Consider the following 23,710-nt stretch of genomic DNA (forward strand, 5'->3'; position numbering starts at 1 on the left):
GGGTGGAGTCTGGTCCACTCCTAGATGTCTGGGGGATCCGGTCCAGCTCCTAGATGTCTGCTTGAGTCCGGGTTCGCAGGCTCCTAGAAAATGTCATGGGCTGGAGTCTTGGGTCCAGGACTCCATAGAGCATGGTCTCTGCCCCAGTGGAGTCTGGAGTCCAGGCTCTAGTCCCCGGTCTGCCAAGGCTGAAGAGGTCCGTGAGGTCCAGCGCTCTCTAGAGTGTTGATGGGGTGGATTCCGGTGTGCAGCTAGATTCCTTGGGTGGATGTTGGCCGGGTTCCAGAGCTACCTAGATGCACCGGGCAGGCAGATGGTCTGGTGGAGTCCGGATCCAGGCTCACTAGATGGTCTGGGTGGAGTCGAAGGTCCTAGGGCTCCAGATGGTCCCGGTTTAGCTGGGTCCAGCTCCTAGATGGTCTGGTTGGTTCCGGGTCCAGGGTCCTAGATGGTCTGGGTGGAGTCGGGCCAGGCTCCTAGATGGTCTGTGATCGGGTCAGGCTCTAATGGTCCGGCAGCAGATGGTCTGGGTCCGAGTCCCAGCTCTAGATCGGTCGGTAGTCGTCCAGGCTCTAGATGAGGTGATCTGGGTCAGCAGCTCCTAGATGATACTGGTCCCCAAGGTCCTAGATGGTCTGGGTGGAGTCCGTGGTCCAGGCTCCCAGAATGGTGACAGATACGCGGGGGAGTTCCGGAAGTCCAAGCTCCAGAATGGTCCGAGGGTTGAAGCAAAAAAGGGGGGGAGGGGTCGCCGAAAGGGCGGGGTGTTTTCCCCCCCCAGCTCCTCTTAGCCCAGGTCGGGTGGAGTCTGGGTCCAGGCTCCTAGCAGGTCTGGTGGAGTCGGGTCCAGGCTCCCTAGACGTTCTCGGTGGAGTCCGGGTCCAGGCTCCTAGATGACGTCCGAGTGGGGAGTGCTAGGGTCCAGGCTCCTAGATGGTCCGGGTGGAGTCTGGGTCCAGGCTCCTAGATGGTCTGGGTGGAGTCCGGGTCCAGGCTCCTAGATGGTCTGGGTGGAGTCCGGGTCCAGGCTCCTAGATGGTCTGGGTGGAGTAGTATTTAAAGTTATGCCAACGCAGTGGCAGTAGTATTTAAGCCAGATATGAAGTGTTAGGAGCCTGCTGAACCTTTTCACAGCTGCGACTCAGCACGGCACCAGATATAATTGGAGACTTTTCATAACCTTTTAGGGTGTTGATCAACTCAATAAAATCCAGTTTCATTAGTTCTGATTTACTCTTCAGCCCTTGGTTGAAATCCTGTGATATCCTTCACAGTCGTACAAGGTCTTAGCTCCAGGAACCAAGATGTGCCCATTTCATGTGTATTACATGTCTATTTCATGTCTATTTCATGTKTACTTAAAATAAAGTTGCACACTCTACATACTAGTCTTATTACATGTTTTAAACATATCTTGTTTGACCTCTACTGGACTGTTATGTATGACTAATTCTATTCCCTGACACTATCAGTTTCCTCTCCTGGCCAACTTCTTCCTGGAGGAGGAGTCAGGCGGAGTGGGCAGTAGGGGCATTAAAGTGAGACCTGCCCGGCCGGGGGTGAAACCGACCAATAAGAATCTCCGGACCACCGTGGGTGAGAAGGTAGGTGACCAATCATGTTTACATCGCTTAGAAAAAAAAGCAATAAACACAAATAGAATTACTATACTTATCATTTAAAACAACATATTGTACAGACTATTTTGAAATGGTCAACTGAAAGTCATTCAGCCAACCACTTTTTGCGATGGTATGTGTACTAGAGCTTGGCCCGTGTGTGACAAGTCTGTCTGTATCCTCTCTATGTATGCGACACTGTTTTTCCCTYCAGTTCCGCAGTTCTCTGTACCTGCTGATGGAGACTCTGAACGCSACCACACCTCACTACGTACGCTGCGTCAAGCCCAACGAGGAAAAGATGCCGTTCGAGTAAGTAGGCCCACGCACGGTACCACCTTAATACGCTACGTCCGCCCGGGGGTGAGGTCATAAGGTCGCAAACAATCTTCTGCTACTGTAGTGTGTGTTGTCACCGTGCCCTGTCCAATGAGAGACCAGTCTCTTCCAGCTCTGGGCTGGATTTCCTGTTGATATGTGTAAAATGGGGCTTGAAATCTGTGGCAAGACTCCAGTATTCCTGTGTCTTCAAAGGGTTCACTCTGAAGTCTTTGTGTGTTCTGGGTGTTTCTCAATACAACATCTTGTGACCGAGTGTTGCCTTGTGGGTGTTTCTCAATACGTCATCATGATAACCCTGAGTGTGCCTTGGGGTGTTTCTCAAACGTTCTTCTTGATACTCCCCCAAGACACACTCCGGGTGTTTCTGCAATACGCCCTCTTGAGTAACCCAGAGTGTGTCTTGGGGGGTTTCTCAATACGTCATCTTGATAACCCAGAGTTGGCTTGGGGTTTCAATAACAACATCTTGATGACCCTGAGTGGTGTCTTGGGGTGTTTCTCAATACGTCATGCATGATAACCCGGAGTGTGCCTTGGGGTGTTTCTCAATACGTCATCTTGATAACCCAGAGTGTGCCTTGGGGGTGTTTCTCAATACGTCATCATGATAACCCGGAGTGTGTCTTATGTCCCGTCAGGTATGACTCTAAGCGGGTGGCCAGCAGTTGAGGGCGTGTGGAGTCCGGAAACCATTCACATCAGCGCTCAGAGCTACCCCTCCAGGTGATCCTAACCAGATCACCGCTCCATACATTCCAACAGTAACACAGCAGTGAACTGATACGGGCCAGTTTCCCCGAGTACAGATTAATCAGCCTGGACTAAAAACAATGCTCTTTTTTTGAGAGAATCTTTTGTTGAAAGTGCTTTTAGTCCAGGACTTTTATCTGTGCCGGGAAACAGTCCTTTACAAGTTTAACCTTTGTATTAACTGAACTGTGTTCTGATTTTGTCAGGTGGACGTACATAGAGTTCTACAGTCGGTACAGTATACTGATGAGCCAACAGGAGGTGGTTCTCACCGACAAGAAGCAGACTTGTAGGACGGTACTGCAGAGGCTGATTCAGGTGAGGGCTGAACGTATGCAGGAAATATGAGTCAGCCTTCCCCGTCCCCTTGCTTACTTCTATAGCACTCTTCTGATCTCCTCCCCTGTCTCTTGGTTACTTCTATAGCACTCCTTCTGATCTCCTTCCCTGTCTCCTTGGTTACTTTTATAGCACTCTTCTGATCTCCTCCCCTGGTCTCCTTGGTTACTTCTATAGACACTCTTCTGATCTCCTCCCCTGCCTCCTTGGTTACTTTTATAGCACCCTTCTGGTCTCCTCCCCTGTCTCCTTGGTTACTTCTATAGCACTCTTCTGATCTCCTTCCCTGTCTCCTTGGTTACTTTTATAGCACTCTTCTGATCTCCTCCCCTGTCTCCTTGGTTACTTCTATAGCACTCTTCTGATCTCCTCCCTGTCTCCTTGGTTACTTCTATAGCACCCTTCTGTCTCCTCCCCTGTCTCCTTGGTTACTTCTATAGCACTCTTCTGATCTCCTCCCTGTCTCCTTGGTTACTTTTATAGCACTCTTCTGATCTCCTCCCCTGTCTCCTTGGTTACTTTTATAGCACTCTTCTGATCTCCTCCCCTGTCTCCTTGGTTACTTTTATAGCACTCTTCTGATCTGTGCTCTTAACTTTAGATATTAGTTGAAAGTCTCCCGTTGACATCAATGAATGATTTTAGGTTAAAAGGCAGAGTTGTGCTTAAAACACAACGTTGAACTGTCTCCTTGGTGAATCTGTTGAGGCGTTTGTATCCAGGTCGATCTGTTCTTTATGTTGGTCCTTTTGCCAACGTGTCTGATGTCACCCACTTTCCCCTCCAGGACTCCAACCAGTACAAGTTTGGCCGGACCAAGATCTTCTTCCGAGCGGGTCAGGTGGCGTACTTGGAGAAGCTGCGATTGGACCGTCTCCGAGGGGCGTGTGTGACCATCCAGAAGCATGTGAGGGGGTGGCGCCACAGGAGGACGTTCCTCCGTATGAGGGAGGCGGCCATCATCTTGCAACAGTACGTCCGCGGACAGAGACGGATACGGTGAGTGTCGTGAATCCACGACAGGCAGGCAGGCAGACAGGCAGGCAGACAGGCAGACAGACAGACAGACAGCTCAACCTTTTTCCACATTTTGTTACGTTACAGCCTTATTATAAAATGGGTGAAATAGTTTTTTTCCCCCTCATCAATCTACACACGACACCCAATAATGACAAAGCAAAAACACATTTTTATACTTTTGCTAATTTCTTAAAAATAAAAATGTGAAATATCAGTTACATAAATAGTCAGACTCTTTACTCAGTACTTTGTTGAAGAACCTTTGGCAGCTATTACAGCCTCTAGTATTCTTGGGTATGACGCTACAAACTTGGCACACCTGTATTTGGGGAGTTTCTCCCATTTTATTCTCTGCAGATCCTCTCAAGATCTGTCAGGTTGGATAGGGAGCGTCGCTGCACAGCTATTTTCAGTTCTCTCCAGAGATGTTCGATCTGGTTGAAGTCCAGGCTCTGGCTGGGCCACTCAAGGACATTCCAAGACTGAAGCCACTCCTGCGTTGTCTTGGRTGTGTGCTTAGGGTCGTTGTCCTGTTGGAAGGTGAACCTTCTCCCCGGTCTGAGGTCCTGAGCACTCTGGAGAAGATTTTCATCAAGGATTTCTCTGTACTTTGCTCTGTTCATCTTTCCCTCAATCCTGACTAGTCTCCCAGTCCCTGCCACTGAAAAACACCCCCACAGCATGATACTGCCACCATCATGCTTCACCGTAGGGATGGTGCCAGGTTTCCTCCAGACGTGGCGCTTGGCATTCAGGCCAAAGATTTCAATCTTGGTTTCATCAGACCAGATAATCTTGTTTCTCATTATCTGAGAGTCTTTAGGTGCCTGTTGGCAAACTCCAAGCGGGCTGTCATGTGCCTTTTACTGAGGAGTGGCTTCTGTCTGGCTACTCTACCATAAAGGCCTGATTGGTGGAGTGCTGCAGAGATGGTTGTCCTTCTGGAAGGTTCTCCCATCTCCAAAGAGGAACTCTGGAGCTCTGTCAGAGTGACCATCAGGTTTTTGGTCACCTCCCTGACCAAGGCCCTTCTCCCCCGACTGCTCAGTTTGGCCGGGCGGCCAGTTCTAGGAAGAGTCTTGGTGGTTCCAAACTTCTTCCATTTAAGAATGATGAAGGCCCCTGTGTTCTAGGGGACCTTCAATGCTGCAGGAGTTTTTTTGGTACCCTTACCCAGATCTGTACCTCAACACAATCGTGTCTCGGAGCTCTACGGACAATTCCTTCGTCCTCATGGCTTTAGTTTTTGCTCTGACATGCACTGTCAATTGTGGGACCTTTTTATATAGACAAATCATGTCCAATCAATTTAATTTACCACAGGTGGACTCCAAGTTGTAGAAACATCTCAAGTATGATCCATGGAAACAGGATGCACCTGATCTCAATTTCGAGTCACATAGCGAAGGGTCTGAATACTTTTGTAAATAAGMGTTTTTCTGTTTTTTAGTAAATGTACAAAAATGTTTTCACTTTGTGGGGTATTTTGTGTAGATTGATGAAGGACAAATGTTAATCCACTTTAGAATAATGCTGTAACAACATTTTTGAAAAAGGGAAGGGGTCTGAATACTTTCTGAATACAAAGTATGTATCAGATGCTCAACATGCTCTGCTCACACCTACTGTACTGGTACGGTCCTAAACCACACGAAAACAACACTAAAACAACACTAAACACTATGGAACACAAAGCTTTTTACTATCTTATCCTGGAATATACAAGGTCTGAGGTCATCTGTCTTTGGTCTAAAGAGCAAGAACCCAGACTTCATCAAATAAATTGGAAATAGTCATCCTACAAGAAACATGGTATAAAGGKGACAGACCCACTGGCTGGCCTCTAGGTTACAGAGAGCTGGTAGTCCCACCACCAAACTACCAGGTGGGTGGTATAGAGGAGACGGACCCACTGTTGTCCTCTAGGTTACAGAGAGCTGGTAGTCCCATCCACCACACTACCAGGTGGGTGGTATAGAGGAGACGACCCAACTGTTGTCCTCTAGGTTACAGAGAGCTGGTAGTCCCATCCACCACACTACCAGGTGGGTGGTATAGAGGAGACAGACCCACTGGCTGGCCTCTAGGTTACAGAGAGCTGATAGTACCATCCACCACACTACCAGGTGTGAAATGGGGAAGAGACTTGGGGTGTATGCTAATTTGGTATAGAGCTTGACCTAACCCACTCCATTAAATTACTCAAAACAGGAACATTTTACATCTGGCTAGAAAGTATCTCAAGAAAGAAACATTTCCTCATGTGTGCTACCTATATACCCCCAATAGAATCTCCATACTTTAACGATGACAGATTCTCCATCCCTGAGGGGGAGATCAATTATTTCCAGGCCCAGGGACATGTACTGGTCTGTGGTGACCTAATTGCCAGAACTGTACAAGAACCTGACACCCTCAGCACACAGGGGGACAAATCCCTACCTGGAGGTGACAGTATTCCCTCCCCCATATGCCCCCCTAGACACAACTATGACAAAACAACCAACAAAAATAGATCACAACTCCTGCAGCTCTGTCGCGCACACTGGGTCCGTACATAGTCAATGGTAGGATTCGAGGAGACTGCTACGGTAGGTACACCTATAGCTCATCCCTTGGCAGTAGTACTGTAGATTACTTTATCAATGACCTCAACTCCGAGTCTCTCAGAGCATTCAGTCAGCCCACTAACACCCCTATCAGATCACAGCTAAATTAGTCTACCTGAACAGAGCAATACTCAATCTTGAGGCATCAAAGCCAAAGGAACTGCACAATATTAAGAAATGCTACTGTATAGATGGAAGYAAWGTAGTGTGGAAACCTACCGAAAAACAATTAGGCAATAACAAATTCAATCCCTTTTAGACAACTTCCTGGACAAAACATTTCACTGTAATAGTGAAGGTGTAAACTTGGCAGTAYAAAGACTAAACCGTYTATTTGACCTTTCAGCTTCKKTGTCAAATCAAAATATTTAAAGCAGACAACCTAAGAAAATTAACAACAATGACAAATGGTTTGATGAAGAATGTAAAAACCTAAGAAAGAAATTGAGAAACCTGTCCAACCAAAAACACAGAACCAGAAAACCTGAGCCTCGGCCTTCACTATGGTGAATCACTAAAACAACACAGAAATACACTACGGAAAAAGAAGGAACAGCACGTCAGAAATCAGCTCAATGTAATTGAAGAATCCATAGAATCTAACCACTTCAGGGAAAATTGGAAAACACTAAACAAACAACAACACGAAGAGTTATCTATCCAAAATGGAGATGTATGGGTAAACCACTTCTCCAATATTTTTGGCTCTATAACAAAGAACAAACAGCAAAAACATATATATGATCAATTACAAATCTTAGAATCAACTATTAAAGACTACCAGAACCCACTGGATTCTCCAATTTACATTGAATGAACTACAGGACAAAATATAAACCCTCCAACCCAAAAATACCTGTGACGTTGATGGTATCCTCAATGAAATGATAAAATATACAGACTCAGAATCCAAACTCTTTTAACGTCATCCTCAGCTCAGTCATCTTCCCCAATATTTGGAACCAAGGACTGATKACCCCAATCCACAAAAGATGGTAGTTATCACATGCTGTTAGCCTCATCTTCTTTTCACCCTTCCTCCTTGGCATTGTGGGAATTTTGAGATCATRATTAGAAGGATCGTGATCGTCTCTCCCCGTCTCTCTCTAGTAAATCGGTGACGGCTGCAGCGTTGAAGCAGGGCTGGGCTGTTGTGGTCATTCAGCGGTATTGGAGAGGTTATGTAACCAGACAGATCTATAGAATTGTCCGGTCCTCCACTATCATCATCCAAGCCTTCACTAGAGGCTGGATCGCCAGGAAACGCTATAAAAAGGTATTGTGCCGTGTCTTATCTGAATAGATTTCATTTAGCTGTAGCGATCAGCACATAATGGGGGCGGCAGCGTAGCCTAGTGGTTAGAGCATTGGACTAGTAATCGAAAGGTTGCAAGTTTGAATCCCCGAGCTAACCAGGTACAAATCTGTCGTTCTGCCCCCTGAACAAGGCAGTTAGGCCGTCATTGAAAATAAGAATCTGTTCTTAACTGACCTGCCTAGTTAAATAAAGGTTAAATAAAAATGATCTACCAACTGAGACCGCATGGGGAATTGAACTAGATGTCAGTAGTCTGTGTGCATGTCTGTTTTTATTAATGCGTCTCTGTCTAAACTCTCAGATGGTGGAGGTGCAGAAAGCACTAATCTTACAGAAGTATGCCCGGGCATGGCTGGCCAGGAGACGCTTCCAGACCCTGCGTCGCCTGGTACACAACGTGCAGCTCTCCTACAGGTGCCAGCAGCTCCGGAAGAAACTGGAGGATCAGGTTAGAATGTCCCCCCCCCCAAAAAAAAAAAACCAGTACAACACTGACCTGGAAGAGGTGGGGTTAGTGAGGTGATCGTTGTGAGAGGGGTGGGGTTAGTGAGGTGAGTCGTTGAATGGTGGGGTTAGTGAGGTGGAGTCTTGTTGGAGAGTGGGGTTAGTGGGTGGAGTCTTGTTGAAGGGGTGTAGTGAGTGAGTCTTGTTGAGGTGGGGGTTAGTGGGGTGGAGTCTTGTTGGACGAGGTGGGGTTTAGTGGTCAAGTGGATCTTGTTGGACCCGAGGTGGGGTTAGTGAGGTGGAGTCTTGTTGGACGAGGAGGTGGAGTCTTGTTGGAAGGGGTGGGGTTAGTGGGGTGGAGTCTTTATCTTGTGATGGTGTAACAGAGAACGTACTGTAAACTCACTCCACAGCTAACTTGAAATGTAGCAGATGGAGCCAGCCAACTGGTATTTTTTTTGTATAGCTCAATCGGCTCATACGTTGTCAAGCGGGAGGTCACGTGTGTTGGCGAGGTAGAGGACCCTGGTTCAAGCCCGGTCAGAGGCATCTTCAGGGAGGCAGCGCTATATGCTAAGCTAACACACTGATGCSGGTTGAGACCAGGATCTTGTTCTGGTCTCGGTACAACGGGCCTGGGATGAATTTCCTGGTCTGGGTCTTAGTCTCAGCTCATGATCTCTGACTAGACCATCGMGTTTAGTCACTCAACTCATGTGGTCAAGAAACACCACGGTATAGCATTTCTTTGTTGATGTCTGTCCTTCCAGGGCAAAGAGAACCGTGGYTTGCTCGAGAGGCTGACAAGTCTGGCCGGTGCTCACGCCCAAGGTCTCGACAAGCTGCACGGTCTGGAGGCCCAGCTGGGGAAATCGGCCACTGAGAAGGCTTCGCTAGAGGAGCGAGAGAAGAAGAGCAAGGAGGARGCCGCCAAGASGATCGCCCAGCTTCAACAGGAAAAAGACAMGTTCATCGTGGAAAAGCAGGACTTGGAAAAGAAGCTTGCAGATACAGCAACAGAGATGAAAGGTAAGAGGAAGGAAATGATGGCTCAGATTGTTCTCTTTTTAAACCTCCATTAAAAAAAGGTGGTCTGTAGTCTAGTTCAGGATTGAAGTYGCGTATATGATCCTGGTCCACCGAGCTGGATAAAACCGTTGCTATGGATTAGGATCGGGCGATATTTCGATAGTGTCGGATATCGAAGATAATTAACAGCCCTCGTCGATGGTGACGACATCGTGATGTGATATAGCCTATTTCAACTTGACTGGCACCACYTAGTAAAGAGCTTCAATAAATATGTTATAAACAATTTACAGAATGCAAGAATGCGCTCTAAATGTCCAGTCAGAAAAGTTTTTTTTCTCTCTCAATGTCAGATGATCTTGGTCATATAGCGTACACTCTATTTTAAAAGCCTCATTTTGTATTTTTCCCCCCCCTCCAATTGGATATATGACTTCATGATCAAACAACACATTTATCAGACAGTTTGAAATTATTTTGAATAAGCTAGTACATAATAGGCTGACGGTAATAATGACAYGTAGAACAACCAATAGCAAGAGAACAATTGAACAAGCAGTTTTTTTMAACAAAGCTTACAGTTGAGKAAASCTTAGTGTATTTTATTATATATTTTTACCTTTATTTAACAAGGTAGGCTACAACCTACCTTCAAATATAGAAGTCTAGACCTACTTATTTGAATAAATGAATAATCAGCCAGTTGTGGGGACAGCAGAGTTATGTGCTCTGRAGCRGGGCCCTTGATGATTTTACAACCRATCACACGACACACAGCCAGGGAGGCTTCTGGACTGTCACTTGCGTGTCGGGACACACCTCTCTTTCGTGCCACAGCTCCAACAGAGGCGACTAAAAAATGAGTTAGCTCCAAAATATATTTAGTCATGAATCCTCTCGTCCCTTCCGGAGCATGTGAGCTCGAGCTAGCTGTCTTTTTTGTAAATTTTAAATTCTTGCCAAAAAGGGCCGATGCCATCTTATATCACCATGTTTTATGGGTACTTAATCACGATTGGACAGAGGTTGACATCACCCAAAACTACTAGTATGGGTCCAGAATATTATCCAGTTATAGTCATTTATACTGTGTTTCACTTCTTTGATTTCCAGACGGCTTCGATCAAATCAAGACAACTTTGAAAGAAGATTTGGAACGAGAAGAAAGATTGAGGAAGTAAAGAGTTACTCCTTACCTATACTTTTTTCTTTTTTTTTTCTTTTTTTTTTTCTTTTTTTTTTTCCTTTTTTTTTTTCAACCTCTGAGCCGAGCCAGACCAAGCTAAGCTGTTACTGGCTGGCCTGGTTACTCAATCCACCATTAGTAGCAGAACATTCTGGACAGGATAGAACGTGTGGAACAGGCGGATATATCAGAGACGGGAGCAAGCCACTAGTCAACCAGTACTACGTTTCAGGCTACAGTGCAGCGTGAACTCGAGGTTCAGGCTATCTCAACGTGACCTGAATCCTATTACATGATGACTCTAAGTGACGCTTATCAACTCCAAGTTATACTAAGCTTGAAACTCGTTACTGTCACGTCTCCCCCAGTAATGAGTACTTCCATATTCTTGCCGAACGGCTGACCGCTCCAGTAATATGGTACTTCATGGTCCAAGATCCTTGAGAGATCGTTTCACGACCTCCACGTCTTAGTATAATGGTACCGAGAAGTCCCAGTCTCAGTAGATGAGTCCTTCGAGTCAGCAAGGTCGTAGTAAATGGTCTAGTTATGGGCAGGTTCCAGCTGCCATATGGTCAGGTAAGTCCGAGTATGGGTCAGCGTCAGTATGGTTCAGGTCCCAGTAATGGTTCAGGTCCAGTCTAGTAATGCGTTCAGGTCCCAGTATGGTTCAGGTCCAGTATGGTTCAGGTCCAGTCTAGTTATGGGTCAGGTCCAGTATGGGTGGTCAGGTCCAGTGGGTCAGTTATGGTTCTAGTATGTGTCAGGTCCAGTCTAGTAATGGTCAGGTCCAGTCTAGTAATGTAGTCCAGTATGGGTCAGGTCCAGTCTATAATGGTCAGGCCAGTATGGAGTTCAGTTAGTGGTCAGGTTCAGTATATTTCAGGTTCAGTATGGTTCAGGTCCAGTATGGTTCAGGTCCAGTATGGTTCAGGTCCAGTATGGGTCAGGTCCAGTATGGGTCAGTCCAGTCTAGTATGGCAAGTCATCCGTTATGATCAGGTCCAGTATGGTTCAGTCCAGTATGGGTCAGGTCCAGTCTAGTAATGGTCAGGTCCAGGTATGGTTCAGGTCCAGTATGGTCAGGTCTAGTAATGTTCAGGTCCAGTATGGTTCAGGTTCAGGTCCAGTCTAGTAATGGTTCAGTCCAGTTTTAGTAATGGTCAGGTCCATATGGTTCAGGTTCCAGTAATGCGTTCAGGTCCAGTATGGTCCAGTCTAGTAATGGTTCAGGCCAGTATGGTTCAGGTCAGTCCATGTTGTCAGGTCAGGTCCAGTATTGTGAAAAGGACACGAGATGATCTAGTTTATTTTCAGGATTGCAGAGAACAACCTTGAGCTGCAGAAGGAGGACCATGAGCAGGAGTGGAGGTCTGAGGGAGGAGAACAGGAATTGAAGGAGGAGAGGTCCGCCTGCAGAGACAGACGGAGGAGGGGGCGCAGGTCAACACTGATTCTACAGGACCAGGTCATACAGCTCACCAAGCACGTCAAGGTGAGGTTCAAAGGTCATTGTCGTACAGCTCACCAAGGCACGTCGAGGTGAGAGTTCAAAGGTTATTGGTCGTACAGCTCACCAAGCACGTCAAGGTGAGGTGTCAAAGTCATTGGTCGTACAGCTCACCAAGCACGTCGAGGTGAGGTTCAAAGGTTATTGGTCGTACAGCTCACCAAGCACGTCAAGGTGAGGTTCAAAGGTCATTGGTCGTACAAGCTCACCAAGCACGTCAAGTGAGGTTCAAAGGTCATTGGTCGTTACAGCTCACCAAGCATGTCAAGTGAGGTTCAAAGTCATTGGTCGTACAGCTCACCAAGCATGTCAAGGTGAGGTTCAAAGGTCATTGGTCGTTACAGCCTCACCAAAGCACGTCGAGGGTGAGGTCATTGGTCGTACAGCCTCACCAAGCACGCCAGGTGAGGTTCAAAGTCATTGGTCTACAGCTCACCAAGCACGTCAAGGTGAGTCAAAGGTCATTGGTCATACAGCTCACCAAGCACGTTCAAGGTGAGGTCATTGGTCATACAGCTCACCAAGCACGTCAAGGTGAGGTCATTGGTCATACAGCTCACCAAGCACGTCAAGGTGCAGGTCATTGTCATACAGCTCACCAAGCACGCGAGGTGAGGTTCAAAGGGGGTGAAGGATTACTTGACTGATGGATGAATGTATTGATTGATTGGTTGGTTAGTTCATTGATTGATTTTCCTCTTCCAAGGTCATACCTGAGTTACGGAAGGATCTTCATAACCTCCAAACCAGAGAGATGATCTGGACCGGAGAATGAAGGGGCAGTCAGAAGAAGCGATAGTACAGATAGATCTACTCTGCCGGTTAATTAACACTACTGTGCCCTACAACTGGCCTGGCTACCATCCACCATAGTTCCTGATGCAGTGGAAAGGACAATGTGAAAAGAAAATATCCGAGCCAGGACAGTGTGTTTAGCGTTCCGTCGTGTGGTTTAGGTCCCGGTCGTGGTTAGGTCCGTTTGGTTCTAGGTCCGGTGTGGTTTGGTCCGGTGTGGTTTAGTCCACGTCCGAGTCCAGTGTCGTTCAGGTCCTAGTCCGGTCCAGTATGGTTCAGGTCCATTCGTCCAGTATAGTGGGTTCATGTCCAGTATAGTGGTTCAGGTCCAGTATAGTGGGGTCAGGTCCAGTATAGTGGGGTCAGTCCAGTCATGGGTGTCAGGTCCAGTGTGTGGTTCAGGTCCAGGCGGTCCAGTATGGGTTCAGGTCCAGTATAGTGGGTTCAGGTCCAGTATAGTGGTCAGTCAGTTATGGTCAGGTCCAGTACAGTGTTGGTTCAGGTCCAGTGTGGTCAGGTCCAGGGCGGTTCAGGTGTCAGTTGGGTCAGGTTCAGTATAGTGGGTCAGGTCCAGTATGGTTCAGGTCCAGTATGGGTCAGGTCCAGTACAGTGTGGTTCAGGTCCAGTATGTTCAGGTACAGGGCGGTTCAGTACAGTGTGGGTCAGTCCGCGTACAGTTGGTCATCCGGCGTAACAGTGTGGTCAGGTCCGTTAGGGTCAGGTCCGCGTACAGTGTGTGTTCAGGTACAGGCGGGGTTCAGCGTCCAGTCCAGGTGGTTTAGTACAGGGGGTTTAGCGTTCCAGGTCCAGGTTTCAGGTAACAGGGGGGGGTTCAATCCAGTCCAGGGTGTTCAGTCCCGTCCGTACAGGGGTGTTCAGCGTCCGGTCCAGTACAGGTGGTTTCAGTCGGCATTGGAAGTTTGAAAAAAAGGCTTAAGTGCTTCCAAGATTTTTGTTATCCGGCCATGATCGTTTTGTTTGTCGGCCTTGATCTTTTGTTGTCGGCCATGATCGTATTTGTTGTCGGGCCATGTCGTTTGTTGTCGGGCCATGATCGCTTTTGTTGCGCGGCCATGACTGTTTGGACTCTTTTCCTACAGCTAAGATGAGTGTGATTACAAGACAAACTTCTTGGTGGCGTGATGAAGAGGAGGTCATTTCAGTAGTGTAATTTCTATACATATGTAACTATATTATTCTCTATACATATTGGGACAATGATAGGTTCAATCCAGTTTACACATGTTTTTGTTAAAAGGTTGAGCCTCCGATGGGCCTGACCAGATATATGAAAGCCGGAGATCTGTTGACGGCTTTTGATGGGCTGCAGAAAGCTACCAGGTCTGACACATTTGTTTTTCCCATCCACTCTGGATCTCTACATTAACCTGGTCCCAGAATCTGTTGTCTCCACAAAACCCCCTTTTACTGGGGCCCAGATCTGTTTGTGTTGTCTCCACAACCCTACTGGTCCCAGATCGTTTGTGTTGTCTCCACAACCCCCTACTGGTCCATGATCTGTTTGTGTTGTCTCCACAAACCCCCTACTGGTCCCCAGATCTGTTTGTTGTCTCCACAAACCCCCTACTGGTCCAGATCTGTTTGTGTTGTCTCCACAACCCCCTACTGGTCCCAGATTGTTTGTGTTGTCTCCACAACCCCCTACTGCGTCCCAGATCTGTTTGTGTTTGGTCTCCACAACCCCCTACTGTCCCAGATCTGTGTTTGTGTTGGTCTCCACAACCCCTACTGGTCCCAGATCTGTTTGTGTTGTCCCCACAAACCCCTTACTGGTCCCAGATCTGTTTGTGCTGTCTCCACAAACCCCCTACTGGTCCCAGATCTGTTTGTGTTGTCTCCACAACCCCCTACTGGTCCCAGATCTGTTTGTGTTGTCTCCACAAACCCCCTACTGGTCCCAGATCTGTTTGTGTTGTCTCCACAAACCCCCTACTGTATGGTCACTGTCATGATGCTTTAAATCCCAAGGTTGTGGGTTCAATTCCCACAGAGATCACATGTACTAAAAACGTATATGCGCTCACTGTGCTGGAGGTGGTTAAAAGCAGCGTGACATAATGTTAGTGCTGCTACTGTAAGGATTCACATGGCCGTTCTGCCCCGATTGTGAGGAATAAACCTTATTGAGGGTCTATAAAATAGACATCTTCTATTTCACACGGGGATCATTTGACATCCAAGGCTAGTGAATTAAGGTGGGGTTGTTCGTCTGTCTGACAGACTGACTGTTTGTTTGTGACTGACTTTGTTTGTTAATGACTGAATTTGTTTGTGTGTGACTGACTGTTTGTGTGTGTGTGACTTGTTTGTCTGTTCATCTGTCTGCCGGCAGAGTGCTGGAGAGAAAGCAGAAGGAACAGAAAGAGGTCTCCGACAGCCAGATGGAGGGGCTGACGTTCAAGGTGGAACACCTGCAGAACGAAAACAATCAGCTGCAGAAACTGTTCCAGGAGAAAATGTCTGTCAACGACAGCATCGGCCAGGAAGTGACCAGGCTGAACCAGGAAAACATGGTCATACCTGAGCTGAAGCAGACTGTGTCAGAGCTACAACGACATAAACAGGAACTGGAAGACCAACTGGAGGAGCAGGCCAGAGGGATGACAGGTAGACACCATCACCATCACAATACACCATCACCGTCACCCAACACCGTCACACAACACCATCACCATCCACCATCCACCATCACACTACACCATCACCATCCACCCTCCACCATCATACTACACCATCACCATCCACCCTCCACCATCCACCATCACACTACACCATCACCATCCACCCTCCACCATCACATTACACCATCACCCTCCACCATCATCATCACCCTCCACCATCATCATCACCCTACACCCTACACCATCACACTACACCATCACCCTCCATCATCACCATCGCCCTCCACCATCATACTACACCATCACTTCGGGGTCATTGTTATCCAGTCAACTCAGGAAGTCATTCCAATCATTTATAATGTATTTTTTTCTTCTTTTTTTTTGTTAGAAAAAATTGAGGAGATGTCAAAAAAGCTTCAGATGAATGTTGAAGAGGAAGCCTCCCAACGCAGGTACGGTAGTATATCCTCAAGCCCTGAAATCATATAACAATATTCCATTGTCTGCAGATGCTTTTATCCAAAGATACTTCCAGGAGAACCACACAAGACCACAATCATGCCGTCATTACTATTCTGATCACAACTGACCCCCTAACCTCTGTGTTCAGGCTGTTGGAGCAGCATGAGCAGGTGGAGCGGGAGAAGGAGGAGGTGGAGAGGAAGGTGGAGGAGCTGGAGGAGGTGCTCAGGAGAGTAATGTTTGTCTGAGTGGGACAGGTTGTTATGAATGTAGTAATGTTGTCTGAGTGGGAAGGTTGTATGATGTAGTAATGTGTCTGAGTGGGAGCAGGTTGTATGATTAGTAATGTTGTCTGAGTGGGACAGGTTGTATGTTGTGTGTAATGTTGTCTGAGGTGGGACATTTGGTTGTATGATGTAAGTAATGTTGTGTGAGTGGGGACATGTTGTATGATGTAGTAATGTTCTGAGTGGGACAGGTTGTATGATGTAGTAACGCGTCTGTAGTGGGAGTAGGAGACACAGGGGTGTAAAAAGGTCGGATGCAGTTAGGAGTTCCAATGCCACTGTCTGAGTGCGGACAGGTTGGGAATAAGAACATGAATACTAAGATGTAGCTTGGTCTGAGATTGTGTAGACAGGTTGTATGATGTAGTAATGTTGTCTGAGTGGGACAGTTGTATGACTTGCTCGTATATGGAACAGTTGTGTCTGGTGAGTGGGACCGGTTGTATGAATGTATACAGTTAGTTGTCCCTGAGTGGGACAAGCGTTGTAATGATGTAGTAGGATGGCGTAATGTACAAGTGGTGAGACAGACAGGTTGGTATCCAAAATGAGATACATGGGTTTTTGGCTTATAACGTCTCATTTGATTCTACGTGGACACGATCTGATACGAATATAGTAAGTAACAGGACATTGTTGGTGTAATGCGGTAAAACGATGTTGGTATGTGATGCTAGTAAATGTTGTCTGAGTGGGACAGTTGCTGGATTGAACTCGTAGTTGATAGTTGGTTAACGTGTGGCGACATGAGCTGTAGTGACTGAGTAATCCAATTGTGAAACTTAGTTCGTGAGTGGCGACAGGTATCAGTTTGATGTAGTATTAACGTTGTCTGAGTGGGACGTGTTATGTCAGGTGAATGTAACTATACAGGGAACAGGTTCGCTTGATAACCGAGTTGTGGGACATGGTTGTAAAGTTTTATGACCTGTATTACGGTGAGAACAATACAGAGCAGGGTTACCTCTGAAAGATTTCTGAGCGTAGGCGACCAGGTCGTACTGACTGTTAACAGTACATACAGGATCAGGTGAGCATGTGTCTATGTATATCGATTCTAGAGTGGAAAGGGTTTGGATATGTAACGGTATTAATAACATACAGACATGGGACGTGAAACATTTGCTTGTTGTGGACAGTTTGTATAACATTGACCTACGGGTAACATTGACATGGACAGGATTGAGTCCTGGATACACATGTTTTACTGTGGAGCTTAACACGGTTGTTACAGTAAATCCGATTAGTACAGGACTAGGTACCATGAAACATGTTTGGCTTTGTCACTTACCTGAGTGGGACAGTGAGGAAATACATGGACAGGGGTTAACTCGAGAATAGTGTTTATTGCTTAATGTACGGGTTTGATCCTGGTGGGACAGGTTTGTATACGGGTGCAAAGATAACGATGAAACAGGTCCATTGAAACCGCATTGTTGTTCGCTTGAGGTGTAGCGACAGGCTTGTATGATGTAGTTTACGGTTAAAACCATAAATGGACAGTTTTGTCACCTGAGTGGGACGGAAGAACGCATTTTGTCTGTTTATGATGTAGTAGTGTTGTCATCCGAGTGGGACAGTTGTATGATATTCCTCTCACCTGCGCAACATACAGACAGGGTACCATAGCGAAAAACAAGGTCGGCGTAGGAGGAGGAAAAGAAGAAGAGATTCATACAATCCCTGTCCACTCAGAACGGACATCTACTACATCATATGGATAACAATACGGACAGGTACCCTGTCCATCGGAACACAGATACATAGGCTAATGTACTACATTTCCATACATACCTGTCCACACAGACAACATACTACATCATACCAAATGTCCCACTCAGTTACGGTAACAACATTACAGGGAACTAGATTCAACCTGAAACATTGTATCATAGGCTCGACAATCACCTGTCCCACTCAGACAACATTACTACATCAATAAACCTTGTCGCCATCTTAAGGCATGACAACAACTATCAACTAACCAGGTTCTTAATGAAAACATCTAGTATCGCTCTCTGTCACCGTTACCACACAAGTTAACCAAACAGGAACATTACCAGACACATGCGATAACCCATAGGACATCATCTGGTGCTGCACAACACAGACATTATAACAATACGTTGACTACATAGGTCAATTACCACTATCTGTCCTCTACATCGAGGAGCAACGGATACACAAACTTATCCATCCATCATTTTACCTCTATTATCCGCTTGCTTGCGCCTACTCCAAGACCACAATTACTACAATCATCACCTTCAACTCAGACAACATTCTACATCATTACAACCTGTCCCTACTCAGACAAACATTCTACTCATACACCTGTCCACAACCAAACACAAAAACACGCAACCATGGGAATCTCGAATGGCACTACATCCTACAGGGGTACGCATCATGTCTTACATGACCTAGGGTCAGGATTTGTTGAGTGGGTTGGCCCACAACTCAGACAACACTACTAGAAAACAAGTTCTGGTTTCACAGCCTGTCTAGGGAACGACACAAGTGTCCCACACACGGGGCTCAGACACCACAAACACAGGTAGCAAATGTCGAGACAACTACAACACGTACAAGTGGTCAACAACAACAAACAACTCATGGTCCCAAAGACTTGTCAGATCAGAGGCATTACTACAATAACAACAGGGTCAGACACAAACACAGGTAATGTTGGACCAATCATAACAGAGTAGACTCTGTTGTTCCGCGAACCATCCAAACACAAAACATTACTACACAGTCAGATATATCAGACACAAACACAGGTAGATGTGATAATATAACCTGAAATCCATAAACACGAGGTGCGTCCCAAAAGAACTCCAGAAACATAACACATTGACTTACACAAATCACACCCCAAACCTCTACTGTGCGAGCTTCTCACGCGCAAAGGGAGATTATACTCATTCCTTACTTACTCCCACCTACCAAGCCCCCCCCCATCTCCGTACCTAGCCCTGAGCCACAACCTCCTCCTACCTGTCTGACCCCCTCCCAGACCACCCACTGTGACTACCTACCTGTCTGAACATCAAAATCACCCCATCACCGTTCACCCAGTCCTTGACACCCAGCCCCCACAATCTCCATAACCTTGTCTGACACACTTCATACCACAACCCCATTGTCCCCTCACCTACGCCTGTCTTGACCCCCAACGACACCCAGCCCTCAACCTGTCAGACTCCCCCCCACCACATCTCCTACCTGTCTGCCCCTCCATCCACAACCTGTTCCCCCTCCACAATCTCCTTACCTGTCTACCAGCCCCTCTCCATGCGTGCTGACTCAATAGTGCTGTGGTACAGACTGGAGCTGAGGAGAAGCAGAGAAGATGATAGTAGCTATGAACCATCCTGGTCCTATAGAATACTGCTGGATCGCTTACGGGAAGCCTGTAGCTTCATACCTTAGAGATCCCGGAGACTCCATGTTCTCAGACACATACCAGGAACTGGAAGCGAAACAGAACCATCGCACACACACTTTACGATGAGAACGGTACTGTGTGCATATGCGATGAATCATTGAATGAAAAACCTTTTATCTATATTGCCCTTTTTAACCTTTATATATAACAATACTTTCTCGAGTTCTACACATATTTAATGGAAAGTGAACACCAATGTATGTATCATATCAAACCAGTACAGTACCATCTACAACTTGTAAGAATTATAGTCTGCACAACGACATTCAAAACAGAAATAAACATATGTCGAACACAAGTAGTAATCACAAAAAAAGTGACAATAATTAAAATACAAAAAATAATATTCTTAGACTGTTCCTCTATCTTCCTATCGAAAGTCGCCACCAACACTTTATGCCTTCAGATGACAGACTTTTCGAGCGCACAACTCCTATGGCAACTACATCCCTCACCATCTTTCATGAGATTATCCGCACTCAGTACCACATTACTTGGAATACATATTCAATATCATGATAACAAGGTGTGCCTTGTAAAAAATGTATATCTGAATGGAATTTCCTTTCCATACTGTGTTAGCCATAGAGACTCTCAGGCAATGAATACACAAGTTGACCTTTCACAATGCGAGTTAAATTCGCTGCAACAAAGAAACCAACCTACTCCCACTCAAAGGACAACACCACAATTATGAAATGAGAGACTTGCTTTAGAGGCCAAGACAACACGAGCTCAATGGAACATTAAGACAGCCCTGTCCCACTCAGGGTTGGAAATAGACAACATGGCATGCGAATGAGTCCAAATTAGAGATTTTTTGGCTTCTTCTCCCAACTCCGCCAGTGTCAACTAGAGAGTAGAGAACGGCGAGCGAGAGAAGATAAAAGAGTGAGGAGAATGCGTGATTGAATCGTTCTTGCTAGTGTGCTTGGAGGTTGGCCAAGCCACGATAAGCCATGGTTGTGGGAGGTGAAGATGTAAAGGTAAGTTGGTTGTATGGTTGCCCTGTAGTGGTAGCGATTGGACAGTTGGTCAAGTTGAAGTATATGTATTTTAGAATTCAAGGCATCAGTCTTGAAATCCCAGCAATGGGCTTGGACAGACCAATGGTTGCTAGTCACTCGTAGACTCAGACATATCTAGGTCGAGGCGCCTTGAATAGTGGGACAGGTTTCGCTCTACTCATTGTGTGTGAGGATTATGGTCTGCGAAAGTGGGAACACGAGAATCCCCTCATTCGCCTATAGGACTTAGAGTTATGGATATGGCTATGATAGTGAGGTGTGGCCAAAGCCTATTGTCCGCGATTTTTGTAAATGATGGCTAAAGGAGTATGTTGGTGCTACGTGGGGTGAACAAGAAGGTTCAGTATGAATATATATGTTTTAGAGATTTTGTGTGTGTGATAGTAGGGACACAGCGTTTTGTATGTTTGAGTGTTGAGGGTGAGAAGTTTGCTGTATGAAGATGGGAACCATGAGGTTTGTTCCATATGTGTGTATGTAGTTATTCATATGTTGGGTTCTTGAGTGATGTCTTTACCTTTAGCTAAACAACCTGAGCATTGTTAGGATTAAAATATGGGGTAAGTAAAGTAATAAAGGATAAATGATATTGCCTCGCGTAAAATGTAGTGGAGGGTGTCGAAAACGTTTTTTTGAGCGAATTCTAGAGGGTAACTGGCACATCAATTTGTTATGTTAGTAGAGTATCCGTAACACCTGTAGTTCATGAGAGGGGTGTAACAGGTTGTATGATGTAGTAATGTTGTCCTGAGTGGGACAGGTTGTATGATGTAGTAATGTTGTCTGAGTGGGAGACAGGGTCGGTTCTGTTCTCAATTGTGAATCAGATATAGTTAAATAAAGGTGGTGTTTGTGGGTCATTATGTAGTGGGACTAGAGTTGTATGCGGGATGTGAAGTAATGGCCAGGAGTTCAGTGGCTTGAGGGGAGACAATTGTTTGTACTGGTGTCTGATTGTATTTGTCAAGTACTCTGAATGCTTCGAATAGGGTTACTGCCAAGAGCCAGTTGTTTTCATTTATTTTGGACATGTAGGCGGACGTTCGATGGGTTTTCGATCAATGAGTCGTGCGCTGAGGTGACACAAATTGGAGTATTTAGGAATATTGGAATATCAGATATAATTTATAATTAGATTTTATGTCTGAGTGAGGCAAACAAGGGATGCTGTTACCGGTATTCAGATGTAATTAGCTTTAGACACTGTTTAGTTCATGAAAGTAGACATAGTGAACACTGGGTACAGTTTCCTCTGTGGTAGTATAATACCCTTGGATGGTGGTATGCAGGTATTAAATGAAATAATAAGTCATGAAAGTGGGTAGGACAGGATAATCCTACACTCCCTCTCCACGTGGTTAACTTTTTGTTATTGATGTAGTGATGTTGTCTGTTGTTGGGCTACATGGAGACTTGAGGTAATGAATGCTCAGTGGTGTACAGATGTGTTGGGCAGAGGTGTAGTAGAGGTAGACACCAGTTGTTATGATGATGAGCACAATCAAAGTCTCTGTGGCCTTGGTGTTGGATCCTGAGCGAGAAACAGTAAATCAATATGTTGACAACATAAAAACAATCAGAAATATCCTGAAGGATAACAGTTGTGGCATGTTGAATTTAAACATCAGTGAAGTGGTCAACTATCATTCCGGCGGTCTAGGGAGACAAAAAGATAGGAAAGAGCGTTACTCACGGAGGCGATGTGGGGTCTCGCTGTCTTATGAGATGAATTGTTTCTAGTGAGTCACGTATGAAGGAACTATGAGATGCAGATATCTGTAGAACAGGAATATGGAGCACTGACTCAAGTGTAGCTAACCAGTGTTGTATGTAACTCCGATGCTGGAGACAACCAGGTTGTATGATGTCAGTCTGGGAATATATGGTCGTTCATGTGGATAGTATGGCATGGCTTTGCGCCGGGGGACTACGGTTGGAGGATTGGTATCAGCGTTGGCAGGACTCACACACGCATTGAAGGGAAAGGCACTTGCGGTTGGGTCTGAGTGGGCCATGTGTTTATTGGCGAATCATGTTCAGAGCACTACCTTTGTATGATGTAGTACCCTGAGGGTATTGCAGGTCTGCAAACATATGGACAGGTTATCAAATCTTGGCGCTGCAAGTGGGAGACTAAGAGCTTGGTAGTGTATTATTACCTACTCTAGCAAGAGAAGCTGGAGTCCAGGAACAACACCGTGAGGATTGGAGGGGGGAGCATGTTCACACAACCACGTCCAGAGAGATTCATGAACAACTGGGCTTTCGCAGCTCTGACCACAGAGCACGAGCGAATGGGAGTAAACAGTGACCTACATCACACAATCGGAAAAGCTAATCTCTTGTTTGCGACTGCAGAAAAATATTCATCTCACTTACAAAAATACAATGAGGCACTATACCCTACGTCTCGAGCAACAACACAGGACAGACAAGTGAGTCTACGATTCATCCTACAACCTTTCCACTAGACAACATCCTCTACGTTTTCAACATTCACTTACTTACTACCATTCTGTTGCATCAGCTCAAAATACAGAAACATCATACCCTACAATGCATTACACGAGAAACTAGAGTGTTCACCAAACTTCGACTAAAATCTACTAGCATTCATGCTGATACATGTCCTGCCACCACCTGAGTATCACAACACTTTTCAGTACGAATATCAGTAGCTAAGTACTCATCCTTCTCTCACCCACCACGGAGGTACGTAACATCGATCTCATCATTCCTATAGGACAACCTGCTCATCCCACAAGTAAGAGACAACCATCTCGACTTGATCAGGTTCCATTACAACCTGTCCCACGTCCATAACTCAATACATTACTACAATCAATACAGTTAGCACAAACCTGTCCCACTTCCACAC

At 46.0% G+C, this 23,710-nt stretch overlaps 1 protein-coding gene across 1 annotated transcript in view; it reads left to right on the plus strand.

Moving 5' to 3' along the window:
- The window catches only part of LOC112070358 (unconventional myosin-Vc-like), an 89,576-nt gene that overhangs the window by 41,254 nt on the left and 24,612 nt on the right, over window positions 1–23,710 (plus strand). The window contains 18 exon segments of the mRNA XM_070438936.1: window positions 1,473–1,604; window positions 1,834–1,931; window positions 2,600–2,616; window positions 2,619–2,642; window positions 2,645–2,684; window positions 2,918–3,029; window positions 3,838–4,049; window positions 7,790–7,955; window positions 8,299–8,445; window positions 9,212–9,470; window positions 10,584–10,647; window positions 11,974–12,151; window positions 12,873–12,906; window positions 12,909–12,964; window positions 14,221–14,303; window positions 15,316–15,590; window positions 15,993–16,056; window positions 16,215–16,287. Coding sequence (XP_070295037.1) covers window positions 1,473–1,604; window positions 1,834–1,931; window positions 2,600–2,616; window positions 2,619–2,642; window positions 2,645–2,684; window positions 2,918–3,029; window positions 3,838–4,049; window positions 7,790–7,955; window positions 8,299–8,445; window positions 9,212–9,470; window positions 10,584–10,647; window positions 11,974–12,151; window positions 12,873–12,906; window positions 12,909–12,964; window positions 14,221–14,303; window positions 15,316–15,590; window positions 15,993–16,056; window positions 16,215–16,287 — 2,034 coding nt within the window.

Source organism: Salvelinus sp. IW2-2015, unplaced genomic scaffold (assembly GCF_002910315.2).
Source record: "Salvelinus sp. IW2-2015 unplaced genomic scaffold, ASM291031v2 Un_scaffold1303, whole genome shotgun sequence".
Lineage (NCBI taxonomy): Eukaryota > Metazoa > Chordata > Actinopteri > Salmoniformes > Salmonidae > Salvelinus > Salvelinus sp. IW2-2015.